Genomic DNA, 20256 nt, shown 5'->3' with positions numbered 1-20256 from the left:
CAACAAGTCTCTGTGACGCAACGTCTTTTCTTCAATCGCCTTTATCAGTATTCACATTCAACTCTTAACATTTAACACACAACAAACAATTTTGGAATATTCCTTTACGAGTTCGTCAACTTGAAGAACTATAATTCAACCGGATTTATGAGCATACCGTCTCAGGGGATTTCAACCCAATTGGTACTTTGTGAGAATACCATCTCACGGGACTCCAACCCACTTGGTACTTTGTGAGAATACCGTCTCAAGGGATTCCAACCCAACCTGGTGCTTTATGAGAATACCGTCTCAAGGGACTCCAACCCAATCTGGTTTTTTATGAGAATACCGTCTCAATGGGTTCCAAACCAAACTGGTACTTTGTGAGAATACCGTCTCACGGGACTCCAACCCAACAATTCTACGACGCAACGTCTCAAAATCCAATGTTTTTCTATGACGCAACGTCTTTTCACATCTGATTTATTTAAAACCTGTGTTTTACGTNTATTTGATTACCTGGACCATATAAACAAGCTCTTTTTCCCATGGACCCTGCTTGCTTCTCAATCTAGTTGCTATAGGTCCATCTACAATCATATCTCCTGTAATTTGCACCTTAAGTGATTCTTCCTGTTTGTTAAGACAACGGGGTGTTGATGTATGTTTTGGTTTTGGTGTGCGTAATGGTTCCTTACTCTTATCCTCTTCCTCTCTGTCATCATCATCTTCCCCTCCCTCATCAGTTGAGTCCGCTCCCTCACTATTCTGGTTTCTCCACTTCTTTTATGACTGCTTTGGCTTTATGTAATGTGTCATCCACATCCTTCTTTACTGCCTTAACCAGGTGGTCAAATCTCTGTTCCAAAGCCTGTATCTGGTTTGGTAACTCCTGTTAAGTCTACATCTACTTCTCCACTGTTTATCTCTACCACCATCTGCTGGTGAGACGGCTCATATGACGGAGGATGGCTTAATGAAGGATATATTGAAGGTATGTGTTTCTGAAGGGGAGGAGCTGTTGGGTTAGCTGAATGCTTCCGTTTTTTCTTTCTTCTTCTTTAGCTGCTGAGATTTTCTCACCCTCCTGTTTCTGTGGCTGAGTGCCTAGTGTTTAATGCCACTCTAGTCCATACCCTCAAGTTCTTTTTTAAACTTTTCTTCTTCCTTCTGTGTTTCCTGCATTATACCACTTAACTTTGTCTTTCTCTTCAACATGTCTACGTAACTTATTATGGGCTTTCTTTTCCATCTCTCTAACTTTTGGCGCAAGAGGAGTCACAATTTTTTCCTCTCTGCCCCACCCTTGATCATCACACAACGCTATCCAACATTTATCAATCTCTTTCTGTCTTTTCTTTCCGTCTTCTGGCTCAGTCTGTGCTAAAAGCATATTTGTAACATTTTGCCACTGCACCATTACTGGCGGACATCCGTATTTATCACATTCTTTCTGAAATTCAGCCATTTTACACACAATTGTACTGTTCACAATCTTTTACAGCCTTATGTATTCCAATTTATAGTATAAGGTGGTCTTTGTGACCAGTTTTCCGAATTAATTCACTTAATTACCGACGCAACGTCTCAGTTTCTCAACGAGTCTCTGTGACGCAACGTCTTTTCTTCAATCGCCTTTATCAGTCTTCACATTCAACTCTTGACATTTAACACACAACAAACAATTTTGGAATATTCCTTTACGAGTTCGCCGACTCGTGGGACTCTAACCCGACAGAATTTACGATATCTTTCAATCGAGGGCCTCAAACCCGACAGAATTTACGATTCATTTAAATCGAGGGCCTCAAACCCGCAGAATTTACGATTTATTAAAAATCGAGGGCCTCAAACCCGGAGAATTTACGATTTATTAAAAATCGAGGGCCTCAAACCCGGCACGAATTTACGATTTATTAAAAATCGAGGGCCTCAAACCCGGAGGATTTACGATTTATTAAAAATCGAGGGCCTCAAACCCGGCAGAATTTACGATTTATTAAAAATCGAGGGCCTCAAACCCGGAGAATTTACGATTTATTAAAAATCGAGGGCCTCAAACCCGGAAGAAACGTCTCACAATTTCCTTATGTGACGCAACGTCTTACAGTAATGTCTTTTTAAATCTGATTTCTCAAAACTTCTTTTTTATAATTTACTTGTACTTACTCGGAATGTTCATCAAATTCAACACAGCAATTTAGGTATATTCAATAGCAGAATTTTGAATAAACAGGCTTCTGCTTACCTTTTATTTTTAGGTCGACCTGTGTGTTGAATCTGAATTCGTTCCGAACGAAATTGGCAGAAAATGCCTTCGTCTCTCATCAAATCACGTCTCGTCAAATCACGTCTCGGGGTCACCATTTGTTGGACTTTAAAGGCAGTCCTGCATGTTCAAAAATTTGCAGAGACGTTTCTCCAAAATTAAGCAGAAGTTTTATTATCAGATGTAAAAAGGAGTAACAAAGCTTTGGGTTGCCAGTAAATCACCACCTCTCCACCACAAGCCAACAACCAAAATATTCAAATACACCCATATTTATAAAGTATGTGACGTCGCTCTATCTTCTGACTCCTCCTCTGCTTTTTGCTCCCTTTCCACCAATCACCATACGCCACGTTTATCTGCGTAGTTCCTGAAAAATAAAACCTTCTCAAAACATACATCCTGTGGTCGGTCTCTAGTTTGAGGAATGTTCTCCCTCCCCCAAGGAGTGGTCTCCTAAAAACAGTTTATTGTGGCCGGACAACACACCAACATTCTTAACATTCCTTTAGTAAAAAGAAAACACTCAACCATCTAATGCTTTTAATTATGTAGCGTTGTTTCTTAATCTTATGATTCATTAAAACACATCACAACTCATGATTACACTCAAAACATATGTAGTGGATTAATTCATAACACTTCTCTTCTGTATGACTTTGTGTGTGTGTGTTTATCTAGATAATAAATGACTCCATCCCCCAACTTTCTGTTCTCTCTGCCTGCCACAGCAACCCCCCACCGAGCGAAACAGAAAGCACATGACAAAAACACACAGCTTAATGAAACAAATGAAAGAAAACACTTATTGATTATATTGATATTTAAATCATACTTTTATCTAAAAAATATTCCCACAATAGCGATAAAGGTACAGCGAAACGATATCATTAGGATCAATTTCAGAGGGATTTTTCTCCAGATTATTTTTTAGAATTGACGTAACGTTATAGTTATTGTCATAATGTTATACATTATTGAGTATTACCAAAATGTACCTAACAGTTATCTATTCAAATCATAAATCCCTTATGAATGGGTTAAAATGCAACTATTGGCCTGAGAAAATATAATGTAATCAGACTGAAATTCAGATTGGAATCCATTTGATAAAGTTTAATGGAAACAATAAATCCAGGCATGGTTTGATGCTCAAATGGACAGTTCAAACAGGCAACCTTAACAAAAACAGTCATGTGAAATCTAATGAGGTTATAACATGAGGCTAAACTGAATAAAAAGACTGAAGCATGTGTTTTAGATGGCAAGCAGAGGCAAAGGAACATGATCTGTATTTTGGTGAGGGCCCCCTCCACTGGCTGAATGACTGACAGACTTAAACATTTTTAAATAATTTCTTAACATTTCATCAGCAACTATAAAAGTTCCTGAAGATTCAAATATTTTTTACTAGTTTAGTTTGAACCAGTCCACGGTTAGTCTCCTTGGAGCTTATTGGATCCATTTGTGTCGACCTGCATTGGGACTAGTGTGTTCAACACCAGAGAGTTTACTACAAGCTATTTGTAGCTCAAGTGCGCAGTCTCTCTTTCCCCGACTGCCCCCTATTCCCTTTATATCCTTGTGCTTCTCTCGCACTCTTAAATTTGGTGTATAATTGAAATCGGTCATACAGACAGCTCTCTAATCTCTAGTTATCTTGGCAACCTGCTACAGAGGTGGAAATGGCGGAGCGTACTGTTCCTCATGCTTACCCAATGAGTATGGATTATGAGATGTGTACACCCCCTCGAATCTATGATCAGAACTTCGCAGAGGGTAAGTGATACTCCTGAAAGTCTCAATAGCCAAAAAGGTGGTTACATTTTTAAGTATTAAAGATTATAAATGTGTATACTTTTTGTACATCTGGGGCTAGTTTGTTTTAACATCATATCATGGGTTCAATTTCCAGGCAAACCCAGTCTTTGCAAACTGATAGAATTTACTTTAGACAAACAATATGTATACCGCATGTTATTTAGAGAAAATATCTGCCATACTAAATGTGATATAAATGCTTTAACATTACATCACATTTCAATATCAAGTAATAGCCTAATTTTGGTATTCTATTTCTGTTTGGTATTCAGTATTGGCCCAAAGTTTAAATCTACATCAAGTTTTGAATGTTTATATTGCTGAACACACTATGGCAGCATTCACCTATTAATAATATCTAATACCTAAGCCATGACTTATATTTAGAATACCACACATGACATAAAGTCATAAAACTGATCACTGATTATGAATTGACCTTAGTATCAACAAATCACAACTGTTCAAAATCCAAGACACCACCCACTGCAGTAAATAATAGAACTGTATAAGGAAGTCACATGTCAGACTAAAATAGAAAGCAAAGTGAAACCTGACTCATAATCTGAAACTGGCATCACCAGTATAAACAAACCTGATATGTGTGTTGGTGTTACCTGTGTCTTCCAGAGGTCAGAGTTTTCTTTCTATTTTAATGCTTTGTTTTGGGAATTTGGGAAATTAAAGTGATAGTTCACTCTAAAAATAAAAATTCTGTCATCATTTACTCATTTCAAACCTTTATGACTTTCTTTCTTCCGCGGAACACAAAAGATGATATTTTGAAGAAAGTTGGTAACTGAACAGCACTGGCCCCCATTCATTTCTATTGTATGGACACAAAACCAATGAAAGTGAATGGGGGCCTGTTAACAACAATTCTTCAAAATATTTTCTTTTGTGTTCTGCGGAAGGAAGGAAGTCATACAGGTTTGAAATGAGTAAATATTTTTATCACTTTTGTCACTTCAGAATGCTGTTAATGATCTGACTACCCAACCAACAGTATTCATACACTTCCACCTTTCCCAAGCTTTAATATTTACATACTTGTGTATCCTCTCACTCAGCACTGACTCCCAAGGACCTGTTGGCCCCCGTCCTGTATCACGGATACTACATCCGTCCCCGCATCAACAAACAGCTTGAGAGAGGTTTCTCCCTGGTAGAAAGTGAAGACGATTGGTATCGAGTACTGCTGGATGTATGCCAGTTCACACCAGATGAGATAAGCATACGGACTGTAGACAACTTGTTGGAAGTGACAGGACGGCACGCTCAGAGAATGGACGAGCATGGTTTTGTGAGCCGAGAGTTCACCCGTACTTACATCTTGCCAATGGGTGTAGATCCACTGCTGGTGCAGGTGTCTCTCTCTCACGACGGGATACTGTGTATCCAAGCGCCGCGGAAAACAGAGGACCTGGAGCCTAAGATCAATAAGCTCAAGATTAAAGTGGACAGGAAGGAAAGCGTTCCTAAAGTGGACTGAGATACATTTGTTTTTTTAGTTAAGGTTGGGGTTTATACTTTTTAGCTGTTAAAGTTTGGCTTCCTAACAAGAATAAAACATTTTAAATGTAAATTACGCCTTTACGTTTTTATACATGTTGTTAAGGCACAACATTTTCTAGTAAGGTTAATGCCAAACTTTTAGATCTGAAGTTAAAGTTCAAGCTTTATTAAAATCTCTTTCGGGCAATTTGGATGCAAAGTTTCTGTTGCATGTAACTTGTGAAAGAATTCATTTGTGATTTTTTCAAAATAACTGAAAGAAAACAAAAATTGTTTATTGTTTTATAGCTAGCAACTATATTTTAAATCTGGCTTACTATTGTTGCATACAGTTAAAGCGCATGTAATCAATGGTTTCCTAAGAATTCAGTACCAGTACCATTTGTGACCCTGGATCACAAAACCAGTCTTAAGTAGCACGGGAACATTTTTAGTAAAAGACAAAAATACATTGTGTGGGTCAAAATTATCTATTTTTCTTTTATGCCAAAAATCATTAGGTTATTAAGTAAAGATCATTGTAACAAAGTTCAATGTAGGGAAGGAAGGAGGCGGGAACCGGCGAACATTTAAACAATAAACTTTAATCAAAAATAAACAAACAATAACACGGAAGTAAAAGGCCGGCAGCCACCTCACGGTCGACTGCCGGCCACACAAACATAAATAAAACTTAACATTTCCAGGCCCGGTCCTCTCTCGTCGGCAGTCCCGTCGCTCGTCCTCTTATGCTCCCGAGCTCCCCTGTGAGTCATGCGGGACCGGTGCGCGTACAGCTGATACTCATTATCACTCACGCCACCGGCCCCGCCTTCCTGCCCCACGGCTCTCGTCCCGCCTTCCTCGCTACAATCATGTTCCATGAAGATATTTTGTAAATTTTCTACCTTAAATATATAAAAACTTTATATTTTTGTGAGTGGATGGTCTGCCACAGTGCCCCTAATTAACAACTTCAAAGCAATTTTCTCAATATTTTGATTTTTTTGCGCTCTCAGATTCTAGAGTTTTAAACGGTATCTCAGTCAGATATTGTCCTATTCTAACAACTCATATATCTATAGAAAGTTTATTTATTCAGCTTTCAGATTATGTAAAAATCTCAATTTTGAAAAATTTACCCATAAGACTGGTTTTGTTGTCCAGGGTCACATTTTTACCTGTTTACATTCACATGCATGCAAATTTCCACAGATATGCTAAATCCAATACAGTTTCTATGCTATGCACATGCAGTTCACATGCTATGCCAATAATAGCAGTACTATATTAAAGGTCCAATGTGTCATTTTTTAGAGGATCTGCAGAAATGCAATATAATATACATAAATATGTCTTCAGATGTGTATAAAGACCTTACATAATGAAGCTTTATGTTTTTATTACCTTGGAATGAGCTTTTTCTAAGTACATACACAGTGGGTCCCCTTACATGGAATTCACCGTGTTGTCTCTACAGTAGCCCTAAACGGACAAACTGCTATACAGAGTACATTTTGTAAATACGTTATCTCCTTTGGCAAAGAAGCGAAAACGTGCCGACATCTTAGTTCTGTGTCAGCCACTGCAGTGCTTCGGAGGGGTTGAGTGAGCCATTGGTTGCAATTCGCAATCTCACCACTAGGTGAAGATAAATTTCATACACCGGACCTTTAATAAAAGCACCTACAGTATATTCCAATCTAAATTATTTCAAAATGCATTTTCTGTATTCAGATTTGTGACCCTCATGTTAAAACTTAAATATTTGTATTTTTAAAACAACCATTTGACCCATCGCAGCAACATTTAAGTGAACATGTGATGGCAAAACGTGTTTAAAACTACTAACCATATATTGTGTATCAACTTTCCAAGCCAAATAAGCTAATCTTCAGTTGTTCTCTTTGTAGACACTGGATAACATAATGCTACCTAACTGCTTTCAGTTTTGTCATGAATGAATGACAAACAGACTACAAAGACTACGCTAACATTACCAAAACAAAAGATATACTGCAGTTAAACATTCATAAATTCAAGGGCAGGCTCAGTGGTAGGGGTGTTGCTGAGTGAGGTACAAAGGTAGCTTTCTTTGAGAGGAACACCTGCAGGACTCACACAGAAACAAGGAAATGGAATATGAGCAAATGTTCAACAGCAGGCTAACTGGGCATTAAGAACAACGACTGCCATGGGGAACAATGTCACAAAAACAATAGACAAGTGAGTATCCTGACATTTGTATCATCTCATTTGATTCATCATACTGAAGAGATGTAAGAAATACGACGAGTACACAGTGTTTACTGTTTTGAAATGTTAAAGTAAGTGGCTGTTTTCATGAGCAGAGAATTATGTTAAACAGCATTGTTAAATAAAATGATTATGCCATATTTTTGAGAAACATTGATCCCAAATGTGCTTTCATTTTTATATCCTTTTTTATGAGATTTAAAGGGATAGTTCACCTAAAAATGAAAATTCTGTCCTAATTTAATCACCCTCTTGTCATTTCAAACCTGTATGACTTTCTTTCTTCTGCAAAAAACACAAAAGAAGATGATTTTTTTGAAGAATGTTGGTATCCAAACAACGGCGGTACCCATTCACTTCTATTCACACAAAACCAGTGCAAGTCAATGGCTACCAACATTATTCAAATTATTTACTTTTGTATTTTGCAGAAGAATGAAAGTCATACAGATTTAAAATGACAAGACAGATTTTAATTTTGGCGTGAACTATCCCTTTATGAGTAAAATAGCCAAAGTAAATCAATGTGATTTGCAGTGCTTTGAAAAGAGGAAAGAATGTATAAAAAGGGAAGTAAAAAAACGATTAACAATCAAGCATGTAATTTGGGGAAATTACATCCAGATCAAATTCAACTGTTTCTCTTTTCTTTTAATAGGTGGGGGTTAAATCCAAGAAAACTTTCATTGAAGCGAGCGAAGGAAAGAAAAGGTAACAAAACAAAGACTAAAATGTGTTGGATAATTGATTAAAATGTTTGATCATCAATGCAGTGTTTGTTTCTGAATATTTTGTTGAATAATTTAACACCATTTAACTTACATATTCACTGTAGGTCCGCCTATGGTTCCCCCCCATCAGGTCTGTTGGTTTACCTGATCTTTAAAAAAAGAATTTCTTGTCTTCCCATAACTTAACTGGTAGAGCATTGCGTTAGAAACACAAAGTCATGGGTTTGATTCCAGGGAAAACACATACTGATAAAACATACGTATAGCTTGAATACACTGTATTTCGCTTAGAATAAAAGTGTCTGCCAAATGCATAAATGTAAATTAAATCCATGAAAATGATACTAAATGTTTTTAACAAGTCTTTTTTCATACAGGCTCCTGTATACTACCCTCATTTATATGACTCTGTGACAGCCGAACCACAGTACGCTCAGGTCAATAAAAGACGAAAGCAGGATGCTGAGGGTTTACACTACGCTGACATTCAAGTCCTACAGTCCAAAAGTTCTACCAGCAAACGAAAACAGACGATGAACAATCACAGTACCACACAGTATGCAACTATAGACTTTAAAACACCTGTGAACACACACACACCAGATGAGCCAGCAGATCTGTTCATCCCACCTGGAGAACTAAAGAGACCAAATATGAGGGCCTCTCGCAAATAGAATGACTAGTCAACGTGGGCAGTTAACTGTTTAAAAATAGTCATTAAAATGATAAAATGTGTCAGTTGGCATGTTTTAACTTTATATTTATTCTGAAAAATATGATGATCTGTCACCATGTGCTCTTGAGCAAGGCACTGCAATGCAGTTTGTGTTCTGTAAGTAACTTTGATTTAAAAACTAACAGGCATTTGGAAAGCAAATGAGATTTACATTTACAAGCAAGTGCAATAAAGAGATTTTTCTTTTTTTCTTTTGAAATATTTATGTATGTGGAACTATGTGGAAAACGTTCTGTCCACCCAAAAGTAATAAGTAGCCAACAGGTAATTTTACAAACTCGCTTGTGCTCTATCCTGTTTATTTGCTGCTAGGTTCAACAAACAAAGCTTCTAAATTCCCTAAAATTTAACAGAAAGATGCACTTTTCGGTCTTCATTTCTGTCTAATCATACAAATGTAGTAGTACAGCTATTACACAAAAATACAAAATCACCATACACACGATAAAAACAAGTTAACACGTCTATGTAACTGAGTGTTAGACTTCAAACCAATGTTTTTTTTTCCAGTTTCACCAAGCCATCAGTGTAAATATGTGTAATAAATAAAGTAGGCTTTAAACGAAATCATTGTTTAAACACAAATCAGATTGATTACTACAGCATACTACATGCAGCCTACATTTATTTGCAGTTGTCATTTCCGTCCTGTAGATGACAGCATGCTTTCAGGGGTTTGTTGGAAACACTATGAAACACTATAATAGCTCTTTTTTAAATCAATCACCTTGAACATAAATCTGTGACTTGTGGTTTCACGTAGCCTATAAAATACCCAAATACTGTAAAAGAAACTTTTTTGTTAAATAAAACCAATTATTTAAATTTAAATTACCAATTAATTTTTGACGATTTAGAAACGTTGAGGTCTTAATTCCGAAGATTATTCTGACTAACAATTGCATTAATCAAAAATAATGTTTTTTTGAACGTTTCCCTATTTAAATAGTTTAATAGAAACGGTGAATGATATGATATTGTGCAGTAGCCAATCGCAGCACTCTCCCCAGCGGAACACAAGCCGGAAGTCGCGCTACATGTGCGGCTGTCGTCACTTCTCGTGAAATATTCCGGTGATTTGTTATCGTTATGTTTTAAATGTGCGACATATTCGTTTAAGCGGATCAGTCTTCGTTTATGTACAGTTAAGCTCTAAAAATCTGCCCATCAGTCTGAGCATGAGTCTGGAGGGTCGCCGTAAATCACTTTTACTGGCTTAAAGGAATCACATCCGACCTGTAAATCAGCAGGATGCGTTCGCAAGTATTAGTGCTGTAATAACACTCTCTTAACGACTGACATTTTCTTTTATCGGGGACCGACAGTCGTACAAGAAACAGCACACAAGGTGCCGCATTTTTAAACATTTTGAAATGCTTTTCGGTTAGAGGGCCTTCAAAAGCATGCATGATGTCCAGCCTGTATTCTACTGAATGAAATTTAAAAATTAGACAGATGTATATTTTTAAATGAACTTTAAGCATTGTCTGAGTTATGTTAATAAATTAAAATGTATTTCTGTAACTGTTGCTTACAGAAAAAGTTGCTGTTTGTTGCTTACGTTTTAGCAGAGATTTCTTATTAAGGAAAAGAATGATATAAAGCAGAAAAAATATAAATTACGTCATAGTAAGTGACATTTTCCAAATGTTGTGGTGTACATTAGCCCATATCATGTGAAATATTTGTGTTTATTTTGTGTCATGTCTATACGTAAAGAAATGGCTGATTTCTAAAGACTCACCAGCTAATGATGTTATTTATGTCAATTTAGCACATCTGGCTGCTTCTGTTAACGTTACTATGAAAAGAATGCATAAAATAAGAAGAAATGACGCCGTGTTGGCTTGTGTAGGTCTTTTGCAACAGGAATGAAATGTTAAATACTAATCATTCAATACCATGATTATTATTGTTACACCTTATTAGAATGCTAGATGTATATATCATAGTGCATTAGAATGGGAATAATTCAGCACTATAGAATACATGAAAGTATACATGAGTATATGAAAGTTACGCCTAAAAGAAATACTGTAAAAACAAGGATGGACGAAAAATGAATGCTTATTTTAAGACATTTCTGTTGACTGTTATCTGTAACTTTTCTCTTGTTTGATCAGTCCCTTAAATGATGCTGTCCAATCCTCCAGCTGAACAAAAAGGGACAGAGCAGGTGCCTGCTTCTGCTGCTGGTCCATGCCAACGTTCTGCTCAGTCCTCACTTTATCATGAGCAGCTGATCATGGGATGCAGGGATGAGATTGAATCTGGTGAGAGAGAGCTGTCCACAAACTTTGAGAAAGGTATAGAGGACATTCATTCTATGTCTGAGGACCTCTGTGATAGATGTCTGTTGTCTGAAAGCCTGTACCTTTACACTCAGTCATTAGTTGAGTTGGCATATATATGCATACTTCTTGCAAGATTTTTAACAAGTATTAAAAATGAAAGAACAGTTTGTGCATTTTTTTTATTATGGTGTAAAGTTGAGATACCATGACTGAGTTTGCATGAATAGCCTTTAATGCTAATATGCTGTTAAAAATAAATAAACAAATAAATTGTGTATATTTATACTCTGGAAGGTATGCGATATTGATTCAAATTATTTAGAGCCAGACCTGTACAATGTTTAATTTTCAATTTTTACTACAAAGAAATTAGATAAAAAGTTAAGATTTATATCTGTTACAATAGCAGAGGCCATGCATTACTGTAATTTTCAGTTTTATTTTAATTTCACAGAAGAACACAATAGATAACACAAATATATCTATAAAATATCTCTAATTTAAATAGTCATGAATGGCAGTCCACCCAAAAGAATTGGTAAATTTATAGTTTAGTAGAAGTCATTGTATGTACGTTTCAAGCATTGTTTTAAGAACCAACATCTCTGTATTGTGTTCTTAACTTGCTTTGCAGAGGGCAAGTACAGAGATCCAAAAACGTGGACATCTGGCACCTTCAATTCTGCTCCTCCAGGTGGCCCATCAGGAGAGCAACTTCTTGAAAAACTTCTTGTGTCTCATCAGACCGAGATGAAACGTCTGCTGACAGACACCCTCGGCTCTCTCACTCAGCGTCTAGAGGCAGTGGAGAAGAAGATGGACCAGCTGTGTTCACAAAGCAGTGCACATACCCGCAGTTTGGCTCAGCTCCACAGTAAAGTTGGCCAGCTGGGCAGGGACTTGTCATTTGGTGTTTCACCTGCGTGTGGTCTTGGTGAATGTTTAAATTAGTAAACCATGTTAAAACCCAGTGGTTCTCAAAGTGCATTGCTTTGTGTCCCCCCCAAAAAGACTTATGATCTTAAACTTAGAATTTTAATTCAACCAAAAACGTATTCAATTATACGAGGCTGGTGATCAATTCTTTTGGTTGGTGGTTTCTGATGTTCGATTGCAGAAAATATATGAGAATTTTTTTATATTTAATAAAATGCCACAAAAACAGAGCCCCCTGGATCCATCTTGACCCCCCCTCCCCCCCGTGAGCCACGGCCCCCAGTTTGAGAACCACTATTATAACCTATTGAAACATCGATACTTCTTTATTTTGTATGTCACTTAACATAATTGTTATTATGTATTTGTTATGTGCTTGCAGGAGAGGAGCCAAAAGACAACAAAGGAATCATCTCAAATATCTCTTCCTCTAGGCCACATTCTTTTCTCAGTACACTGTCCCCGGAAGCAAAAAAGAACCCTGTGTGTTCATGGCTAATTTCAACTCCTTCCCGGACCACGCAAAGTCCTGTCTGTAAGCCGGAGGAAACAAGTAGTCAAAAACTGCGCTGGAATTGCAGTGGCTCCACATTTGAAATGCTAAAACCTTGCTCTTCAGGACAAACTGAGAACTGTTTGCAGGGTGTCTACTCACCTGTATCTGACTTTGATGACCTGGAGATGGAACTGGTAGCTGAGAAGGACAGAGTCGCATTAAGTTTATTGGTTGATTCTGTGATAAGTAGCCCAGAGGAGAATGACAACCAGGAAGTACAGTCCTCGGAGAATGTGGAGAATGAAAAATCCTGTCAGGAAGATATCAAGAATATTCATTGTTTACATGTACTGGAACACCCCCAGGTGCCTTCCTTTAGCACTCGATTTCTCAGATCTTCTGCTCCTAATGGCTTAAAGTCAGATACAAATATAGATCCTCTTTATTCATTTTCAAAAGTAACGAAATCGAAGACATCTGAGAAAGCGAATGAAGTCAATGGTGAAACTAGCCAATCGTTTAAGCAAATACCTTTTTCTTTCTCATCTAAGATGCTTGGAATGCAGCCCTACCCTTCAACAGAAGGAAGCAGGGAGAAAGACAGAATGAAGTTGACCTTAAACAATGAGAAGCCATTCTCAACAAGGGATTTCACTACCTCATTGAGTAAAAGTACAACCGTCCCTGAGAGCATCACTACTTCAAGAGATGAAAGAGAGTCTGCAGAGAGCACAAAGGTAGTTAGTACGAGAAAATGTCAGCAGTTTAGGGAGGGTAAAGGCATCGATCAGTTTTCATGCCCATTAAAACACCCTTTTCAGGGGTCATCAGTCTTGCCATACTGTGAGCAAGCTTTATCAAACCAGTTGGTAAAAAGTGAAGATGATCCGACATCAGTGGATTCACCTTTGACAACACATACACACTGTAATTTCCATCTCTCTGGGCCAAGAAATGGCACATCTATACCATTCAATTTAGAACACAAGTCTAACCACGATACTGACAAACTGTTGAATCAGCTGTCTGACACTGCTCATCGCTTGGTGTCCAGCGATTCTTCCAGAAATGACTTGGCAATGCAAAACAAATGGACTGGTTACAGCAGAAATGTAGCGAAGGTCAAACACTACAGCGGGAAGAATCATCACCTTCCTGCATTTTATTCTTATAAAGTGGGTGAAACCCTTTCTCTGGATAAAGAAACATCAAATCCTTGTCATATAGTCCCCGTCTCTCCTCGGTTGACTGGCACTCTTCCTTGTTCTTCTCATGCGTTACCTTTGCTGGATAAAGAGTCTGTGTGTTGCCCTAGCTTATCTCAACTTTTTCGGCCCACCGCACCACCTACGTCTGCTCTAAGCAAAGGGAGTTTCTCTGGGGCAGGTGTTAGTACCTTTCTAGCTTTATCTTCTCCAACGTCCTTTAGACTGTGGTTTCGGCACAAGCGGCTCAACTTTCCCCTCATGCAGTTGTCATGTCTAGGCGTCCATACGGTTGTCAGTCGGATTTTGGGCCGGTGTAAGTGCCATCCTTTTCCGCCTCTGGTTGACCACACAGCTCCACCAGGACTTGACAATGATCACCAGTAAGTTAAAACTGCATGCTAAATAAGTTTTGTTTTGATTTTATAAAATCAGAACTGAAAATCCTTTATTGCCTGCATGCTGCTTGCAATTCAATGTGTATTGATTTACATCTTTTTATTGATAGCTATGCACAACGATCCGGTCAAGAAGCTACAAGCAGCAGGAAAAGAGCTTCAGCACGGTGGGCATATCCCCCTGCAGCACAGTAGTCTAATGCATACCTTTATGACACCTTGCTATATAGATCACATGTCTTTGGTTTCCATGTGTGGGTCGGTTTAATATTTTTCTTGCTATTTCATCTGGTGCTGTTAGTGACAAGAAAAAATATCAAAGTACTGTTTTTAAATGGGTTTATGTAGTAAACATACACAGATCAAATGTTCCCAGCTTTATTTCTTCATCAAAATCATTACCAGTTATTCTAATCTGCCTGTATTAAAATCTGCATTTGTGCGCATTTCTTACCAGACAATTTAATCATATAATCAATATGAAATTATATTAGCTGGAATTTCCTAAAATATGCGATTATTCTTTTAATGCATATAGGAAAGTCATATCTTTTTCATCAAAGTGTCACTTGTCAACAAGCCACCTCACACCAGAAAGAATTGTGGACGACCCCTCTCAACACAGCACTGGTACCAAGCTGGAGGAATCCCTGGCTGAACCGCTGACCAGTTTTGCTATTGTTAGCGCAAATGTCAAATATCCGGGCCTGCATAGTCAAGGAAAATCTGGACCAATGAACCAGGTATCTACTTTCTTACCCAGCAAGAGTTTTTTTAAAGTCTTGTTTTCATGTACAAGTTTAGAATTGGAATTTATTTTGAAAATTTGGAACTTGATACACAGGTGTTGCTTAGTTGAACAATTTTACATGTCAGTTAAAGGGGTCATATTGCACGGCTAAAACGAATATTATCGTTTGTTTTAGATGTATTGCAATGTGTATACACATTTAAGGTTAAAAACGCTGTATTTTCCACATACCGTGCATGTTTGTATCTCCTATTTGCCCCGCCTCTGTGAAACGTGCAGATTTTTTACAAAGCTCATCGCTCTGAAAAGCGAGGTGTGCTATGATTGGCCAGTAAACTAGTGCGTAGTGATTGGTCGAATACTGCAAGCGTGTGACAATAGTATCCAGCTGGGGAACCGCAGCTGCAGTTTCTGAACAGCGGTCACAGAATGAGGGGGCGGAGCTTTCGTTCTTTGACGAAGTCGCGCCACCTAGAGTCTTGGAGTGTGATTTGCTATTGTTACACTCGAAAACGTCATATTCTTAAATAAGGCTGCTTTTCAGGTCTTACATGTGTGAGTTATAATAATACATTAAGGTATGGTACAAAAAGCCATTTAAAACATCAATCTTGTGTAGAATTATTGTAACGAATGTGTTTCATTGTATTAGCTTATTGTGCTCCTGTTGATGGTGTTAGAAATAATGTTTCAAACTTGAGGACATTTTGTATGATTGTATTAGTTTTATTGTTTTATGGTTAAAAAAACCTGCAGCATTATTTTAAATGAAACATCATTTAAATCAAACATTACATACTGTAAAACAAATTATAAAAATTACAAATTTTAATTTGACCAATTTGGCTGGCTTAAACACACTGGCCGAGCAAAATGGACAGTGGTAATTCCTGCAACAGTTGGTACATTGCTGCAACTCAGGTAAAGTATTACCTTGCTGAATCGTTGGATGTCTCTACAAGAGATAAATGCAAAACACAATTATATCAGCAGTGACAAATCCGATTAAAAACCTTGACGATAAGTAAAAATCAACTCACAAACAATGCATATAACAAAGGGAAGTGGAATAAACTATTTATGGGTAGTTGATAGACTAAAATGCTAATTTTTAAAATAACTATTAGTAACTATAAAGATAAATCTGCCATATGCTATTATATACAATAAATAAAGCCATTATTAAAACAATGCAATGTTAACATCTTGTTGCATACATGTTGTTGCATACATGTCTTTGTTCTGTTGAACACAAAAGAAGATTTTTTGAAGAATGTAGGAAAGCAAACCGTGCTGGGGCACTTTTGACTACCATTGTAATTTTTCTACTGTGGTAGTCAATGGTGACCAAGAACTGTTTGGTGACGAGCATTCTTCCAACTATCTTTCTCTGTGTTCATCGGAACAAAGGAATTTATGCAGATGTGAAACAACTCGAGGGTGAGTAAATGAAGACAGAATTTTTATTCTTGGGTAAACCGTCCCTTTAAGGATGAATTCAATCTCTGTTTTAGATGGATCTCTATGAGGCTAATGTTGGCGACCAAGCCGGACAGCGGACCAAAAAGGTCTCCCAGATTCGAATTCGCAAGACGGTTCCCAAACCAGATACCAACCTTACTCCAATGGGACTCCCCAAACCAAAGAGGTCAGCATTTTCCCCAAATTTCAGTACTTGGGCAAATACAGGACATTTATCATGTAGCACATTTGACTGCATACATGTTCATTTTTTGTATTTTCTTTTGACATTTCGAGTGTCTAGTTTATAAAATGTTCTCATCTTGATGCCTTTGTATCCCACAAGGTTAAAGAAAAAGGAATTCAGCTTAGAAGAAATTTACACCAACAAAAATTACAAGTCTCCAACCCCTAACAGGTTTGTGCTTGCCTTGCAGCATATTTTGTTTATTTTGATGCTTTTATCTGGAAATTGATCATTAAGCTCTTGCACACAGAAGCCTGGAGACAATATTTGAGGAGCCCAAAGAAAAGAACGGCGCACTAGTGTGCATCGGTCATCAGAAGCGAAAACGAGTTCTTGATTTTCCGGATTTTACGCTGCCGCGGAAACGCAAGGCTAAAACAAACCTAGGACCCCTGCGTGTTAAGGGGCCACGAGGACGAGCTCGCAGGGGTAAACATGATGAAGCCGACCTTGACATAATGCTGATTGAGAGGCTTACAGAACTAGAAGACTACTTTACTCGCCAAGGCCTTGAGGTTTAATCATAGCTTTTCATACATTTACACCACACTCTTGTGAAGTTATAGACTATTACAGTTTTGGTTTAAGCGTGTGGAACATCATATTGCCTAACCATGCAACAAATTTTCACACATTATCGTTCACTTTAAAACATTTAGCAATAGAGGAAATTTTTTCTTGTAGCATTTACTCTTAAGACTTAATATTTATGAAGTATGCTGACCCAAATATATTTGAGCATTGCGGGGTGTGAATAATACAAGCACATTATAGTGGTTTTAACTTTTACCTGAGCACTTTGTTTCCTTACAATGTGATTGTTGCAGTCAATGTTTTTATTTTTGTATTCATTGCACACTGCTGACCAACATGTTCCCAACAGTTGTAACACAGATTTAGAGCACTGCCATCTGATGTTTAGATCCTTATTAATGATCAGAATGGCCCCTTCGACTGTAATTTTTTATTTGCGGTAAATCTGGATTAGCAAGGATCACGTAAACTTTTTTGTCTGTGAATGCAAAGTATTTCAAGTTTTTATTTTCATTTTATTTTCGAAGGCACAGTGCAGTATTTTGTATTTGTGAGTTTTAAAATTCTTAATATATTTCACCCTACAAATGTAACATTTGTGTGTAATTTGTTGGCTTTAAAGGGCTGTCATAAAAAGAAACGATTTAAATGGTCTTTCTCTTGGTCTTTTAGTTGTTCTTGGTCTTTTAGTTAGCAGACCGTTAAATTGAACTTGTTCATTAACTGCTTTATTATTCACATAATTTCCTTTGAATTACTATGAATATTAAATTCATCACATCAAAATTATTTTAGACTTTCTAAATTGTTAAAAACGGAACAAAACCACTTTGCTTTTAGCTTTAGTTGGGAGAATGCTTTCGTTTATCATAACTTTCGATGGCCAAATATAACTCCACGTTTTAATGACTAATTAATGTTTGCAATGGATATGTGTGCTTTCTTGCAGTTTAAATATTTGGCTGACATAAGTGAAGCACCATCTTTTTTAGGCAGCTAATGTGATGAACAGATTTTTGTTTTTTGTAGTTTTATCATTCCCACTGTACTGTATACTTCCCACGCCTGTTGTTTTTCTTATCATTTGAGGAAGAAACAACATTTGTATGTGGTGTGACGTGACACATTTGCAGTGATGTTTTCTTATTTTTATTTAAGGAAAGCTTTACAATCAATTATTGGACCTACATAGCTTTTTAAGTCCGCTATCTGCACTTGATCCCCAAAGAGTCTGAGCCTTTACCTGAAGAGTGTCTTTGTGCTAAAAGAATAGATTGACTGTAACACAACCTGTATACATTTATCGTCTTTTAATGGTACACACAGGCCCAAAAAGGGTGTTGAATGTTTACACGGGTATGCAGTGGAACTGGCTGTTTTTATGATGGAAATTTTTCATTTGTATTGCTATTTTATTTCCCCATCACACCTACACAGTGTTAGTAGATGAAGCTTGAGTCCACCAACAGACCAACACTAAGTATTGCTTGAGTGCTGTCAATCAACGTGATTTTATATATTTTATGAATAAAATGGTGAATAAAAACGTTCTTTATGTCATTCTTGCCTTATTGACCCTGATGATATTGTGACAGTTACTCAGACAGTATGATAGATTGCTACTAATGTGCTTTCATATAAAACTCCTCTCTCTCTTTCTAACAAACAAGTATTATAGTAGCTTTGTTAAACGTGGTAATTTAGTTTAGGTTAAAGTGTTTCACACTTTCACTTATTTACACTGCAGAAGCGCGAACTCCCTCGTTGTGAATAGTTATTACTCCATTCCACCAGACGGCGCCAGTGCGCCTCGTGAGGGACAATAGAGCACAGTGGTAGATATCAAGCCGCGTACAAGCATGGCAGCGCTCTGTCGTAGAGTGATTCTTCCCCATCTGTCAGAGACGAGAGAGAGCAGGTAAACGTGTCATGTTCTTTCTTTAAGAATATAACATAATTACAGCACGGTCGGTACACGTAGACAACTGCAATGCTAAACTTTATACCTCATAATCCAGAAAGGCTGGCGAACCAGTCCAACAGGGTAAAGTGACAAGTATATCTTGGGTCAAGCCGCAGTTTATCTCTTCCGACAACACAAATCTCAAGACCAAGTAACACAAATATCGCTGACCTAGAGCTTCTGTGAAGGCCGTGCCCAGATATTTGTTGCACTGAATTTGACAAATAATATGTCTATACAGAATTATTCTCTGTATTGCTATGAAATGTCACAATCAAAATATAAGGTGATAAAAGAATTTATATCAAACGTGTACAATTCTTGTATAACGTTACAGTTATCTGCTTCGAAGTGCCTGGGGTATCAGATGGAGTTCTCAGAGGTCATTCTCAAAAGGTCAGTGAGACTATATTTTTGCAAAAATATACATTTTCTTTTCAAAATCTCATTCGTTTCTATAGGGATATTTAACAATTTCTCAAATTTAAGCAACCCACGCAGTGAAAGGGTGTTTGTGAATTGGTGTAGTTTCTCATAAACGCCACGAGATGTCACTGTTTCATCACTGAACTATAGTGACACGCTAAAACCAGTTCTTGAAATGTGACATTATGCTCCACTATTGTCAGACAGTGTTGGTTAAAGCCGAGCTGACACTACGGGACTGTGATACTACTTGAAT

General features: G+C 37.4%; 3 protein-coding genes across 5 annotated transcripts; all 3 read left to right on the top strand.

Annotated features, from left to right (window-relative positions):
- Positions 1-3791: 3791 nt before the first annotated feature.
- On the top strand, positions 3792-6934 carry hspb2 (heat shock protein, alpha-crystallin-related, b2). Its single transcript, XM_057323367.1, has 2 exons — positions 3792-4030; positions 5143-6934. The coding sequence occupies exons 1-2, from the start codon at positions 3937-3939 to the stop codon at positions 5562-5564; spliced, it is 516 nt and encodes a 171-aa protein (XP_057179350.1). The 5' UTR covers positions 3792-3936; the 3' UTR covers positions 5565-6934.
- Positions 6935-7584: 650 nt separating this feature from the next.
- Positions 7585-9507, top strand: zgc:193711 (uncharacterized protein LOC569781 homolog). The gene is made up of 4 exons (XM_057325885.1): positions 7585-7792; positions 8481-8533; positions 8658-8683; positions 8931-9507. The coding sequence occupies exons 1-4, from the start codon at positions 7761-7763 to the stop codon at positions 9225-9227; spliced, it is 408 nt and encodes a 135-aa protein (XP_057181868.1). The 5' UTR covers positions 7585-7760; the 3' UTR covers positions 9228-9507.
- Positions 9508-10317: 810 nt separating this feature from the next.
- On the top strand, positions 10318-19153 carry wu:fi75a02 (uncharacterized). 3 transcript variants are annotated; one of them, XM_057326733.1, is made up of 9 exons: positions 10318-10637; positions 11413-11562; positions 12218-12517; positions 12902-14603; positions 14729-14785; positions 15157-15361; positions 16884-17017; positions 17177-17248; positions 17328-19153. In XM_057326733.1, exons 2-9 carry the CDS (start codon positions 11421-11423, stop codon positions 17596-17598), a joined length of 2883 nt encoding a protein of 960 aa, XP_057182716.1. In that variant the 5' UTR covers positions 10318-10637; positions 11413-11420; the 3' UTR covers positions 17599-19153. The 3 variants fall into 3 exon arrangements, with proteins under 3 accessions (XP_057182716.1, XP_057182708.1, XP_057182700.1); XM_057326725.1 differs by having other exon boundaries at positions 11413-11595; positions 17331-19153; XM_057326717.1 differs by having other exon boundaries at positions 11413-11595.
- The last annotated feature ends 1103 nt before the right edge of the window (positions 19154-20256 follow it).

Source organism: Triplophysa rosa, linkage group LG2, assembly GCF_024868665.1.
Source record: "Triplophysa rosa linkage group LG2, Trosa_1v2, whole genome shotgun sequence".
Lineage (NCBI taxonomy): Eukaryota > Metazoa > Chordata > Actinopteri > Cypriniformes > Nemacheilidae > Triplophysa > Triplophysa rosa.
This window is presented reverse-complemented; position numbering and strand designations above follow the sequence as displayed.